The 1,558-nt window shown below is 48.6% G+C and overlaps 1 protein-coding gene across 1 annotated transcript; it reads right to left on the bottom strand.

Annotated features, from left to right (window-relative positions):
* On the bottom strand, nt 1-934 carry nkx2.9 (NK2 transcription factor related, locus 9; the record flags this gene model as incomplete). Its single annotated transcript, XM_084438479.1, has 2 exons — nt 1-557; nt 781-934. The coding sequence occupies 2 exons, from the start codon at nt 932-934 to the stop codon at nt 1-3; spliced, it is 711 nt and encodes a 236-aa protein (XP_084294605.1).
* Nucleotides 935-1,558: the final 624 nt, after the last annotated feature.

The following is a 1,558-nucleotide window of genomic DNA, read 5'->3' as shown; positions in this document are numbered from 1 at the left end:
TCACTTGAAAGAGTTGAATTGAACAGAATCGTTCAAAAAGTCACGCCAAGCGAAGGTGTGTCTAGATGCTGCAGGGCTGGAGAAGTGCTGGTATCGGGGAGGTAACGCAAACGGCGAAGGATGCTGTAAAGACGGATAGGCTAAATTGAAGGGTGCTTGAGAAGCGATCGGCGCCATGGAACTCCTTTTCTCAGTGTCAATTACGCAGGTCTGGCAGGGCTTTCCATCGTGCACTAAGATGGGTACGACGACTCTGCGCAGCATCGGAGGCTGGGCTATGTCCTGGGCTCCCTCAGCTCGCGACCTCTTCATTTTGTACCGGTGGTTTTGGAACCAGATCTTCACCTGCGTGGGCGTCAAGCTGAGGAGATGCGCGAGCTGCTCGCGCTCCGGCGCTGACAGATAGTACTGCTGACGGAAGCGCCTCTCCAACTCGAAGGTCTGGGCCTTGGAGAAGAGGACGCGCCGCTTCTTCTTTTTCTCGGCCTCAGTATCCATTGAGTTTTCATCTACCTTTGTTGAGTCAGGGGAGGTCTCCAGGCTGCTCTCGTCCGATGCTGGGAAAATATGAAAACAGTGTTATTCAACAGACCCCCGAAAGAGTTCAATAGGTTAAGCGGTGTACATTTCATACATATAGACTATAGCCTAAGCCTAAATGCATATCGTGAAATAATGATGTTGAGGGGTGTATTAATCAAATATTGCGAATTTAGACAATCTTCTTGAACATAAAATAACCCATTTAGCAGGTGTTTCAAGTAAGGGTAGCCTACTTACATGGACAAGGACTCCGGTCGCTGTCCATCCACGAAGAGTAAGGTGAGCTGAAGCAGGAATGGACCGGGGAGGGCTGAGGGACGGTTTCGCCTTCATGCTCAGGCAAATCCAGAATGCTCCTGACAGAAAAACTGAACTTTGTAGATGCAGCCATGACGTCTGGGAAAACCGAATCCTTCTTTTTTACCGAACTATCCAAATAAACCACAAGAGGATGCTTTGGGAGAAAAGCTGTGTATCCACTCGAGGAATAGCAAAGCGCACGCAGGCAAACACGACCTAGAATGCCAATGTGTACATGGGGCTCAGTGTTTATATAAACAGCACTTCAAGCTGCAAACACAAGCCGCTTATAAAGGTCCCCTCGTCTCTGTCAGGACTACCTGAATGACTCGAGTGCCGCTATCCAATGGCGGTAGGTGTGAACGTGCAGAAGAATACCCCGCAGCCTCAACAATGGCTGAGGGAAACCCTCGTCATCATTACAGATTCGTCCCGTATCGTCAAAAGTGGGGAACAGATAATGGTAATTGTTGCAGTTGAATCACGTCTTGGGTGGCAAGTGACAACAGAACCCACCCCGTCGCCCCCCCGCCAAAATAACATGTCCAATATTTGCATACAAAGTGAGCAATTAGTGTGATGCCCCGAGTTGGTTTAACTAATGAATTTATTGATGCGTAGCCTATAAGCTAGAAACAGTTAGCATAGCCTATTTTGAAAGTCCTTACACCGTTCATGCGATATAGAGGCTTTTTTTTTGGGGGGGGGGGGGTCA

The sequence above is a fragment of the Borostomias antarcticus genome (genome assembly GCF_949987555.1).
Source record: "Borostomias antarcticus genome assembly, chromosome: 5".
NCBI classification, from domain to species: Eukaryota; Metazoa; Chordata; class Actinopteri; order Stomiiformes; family Stomiidae; genus Borostomias; species Borostomias antarcticus.
Note: the sequence above shows the minus strand (reverse complement) of the source record. Positions and strands in the feature narration are given on the sequence as shown.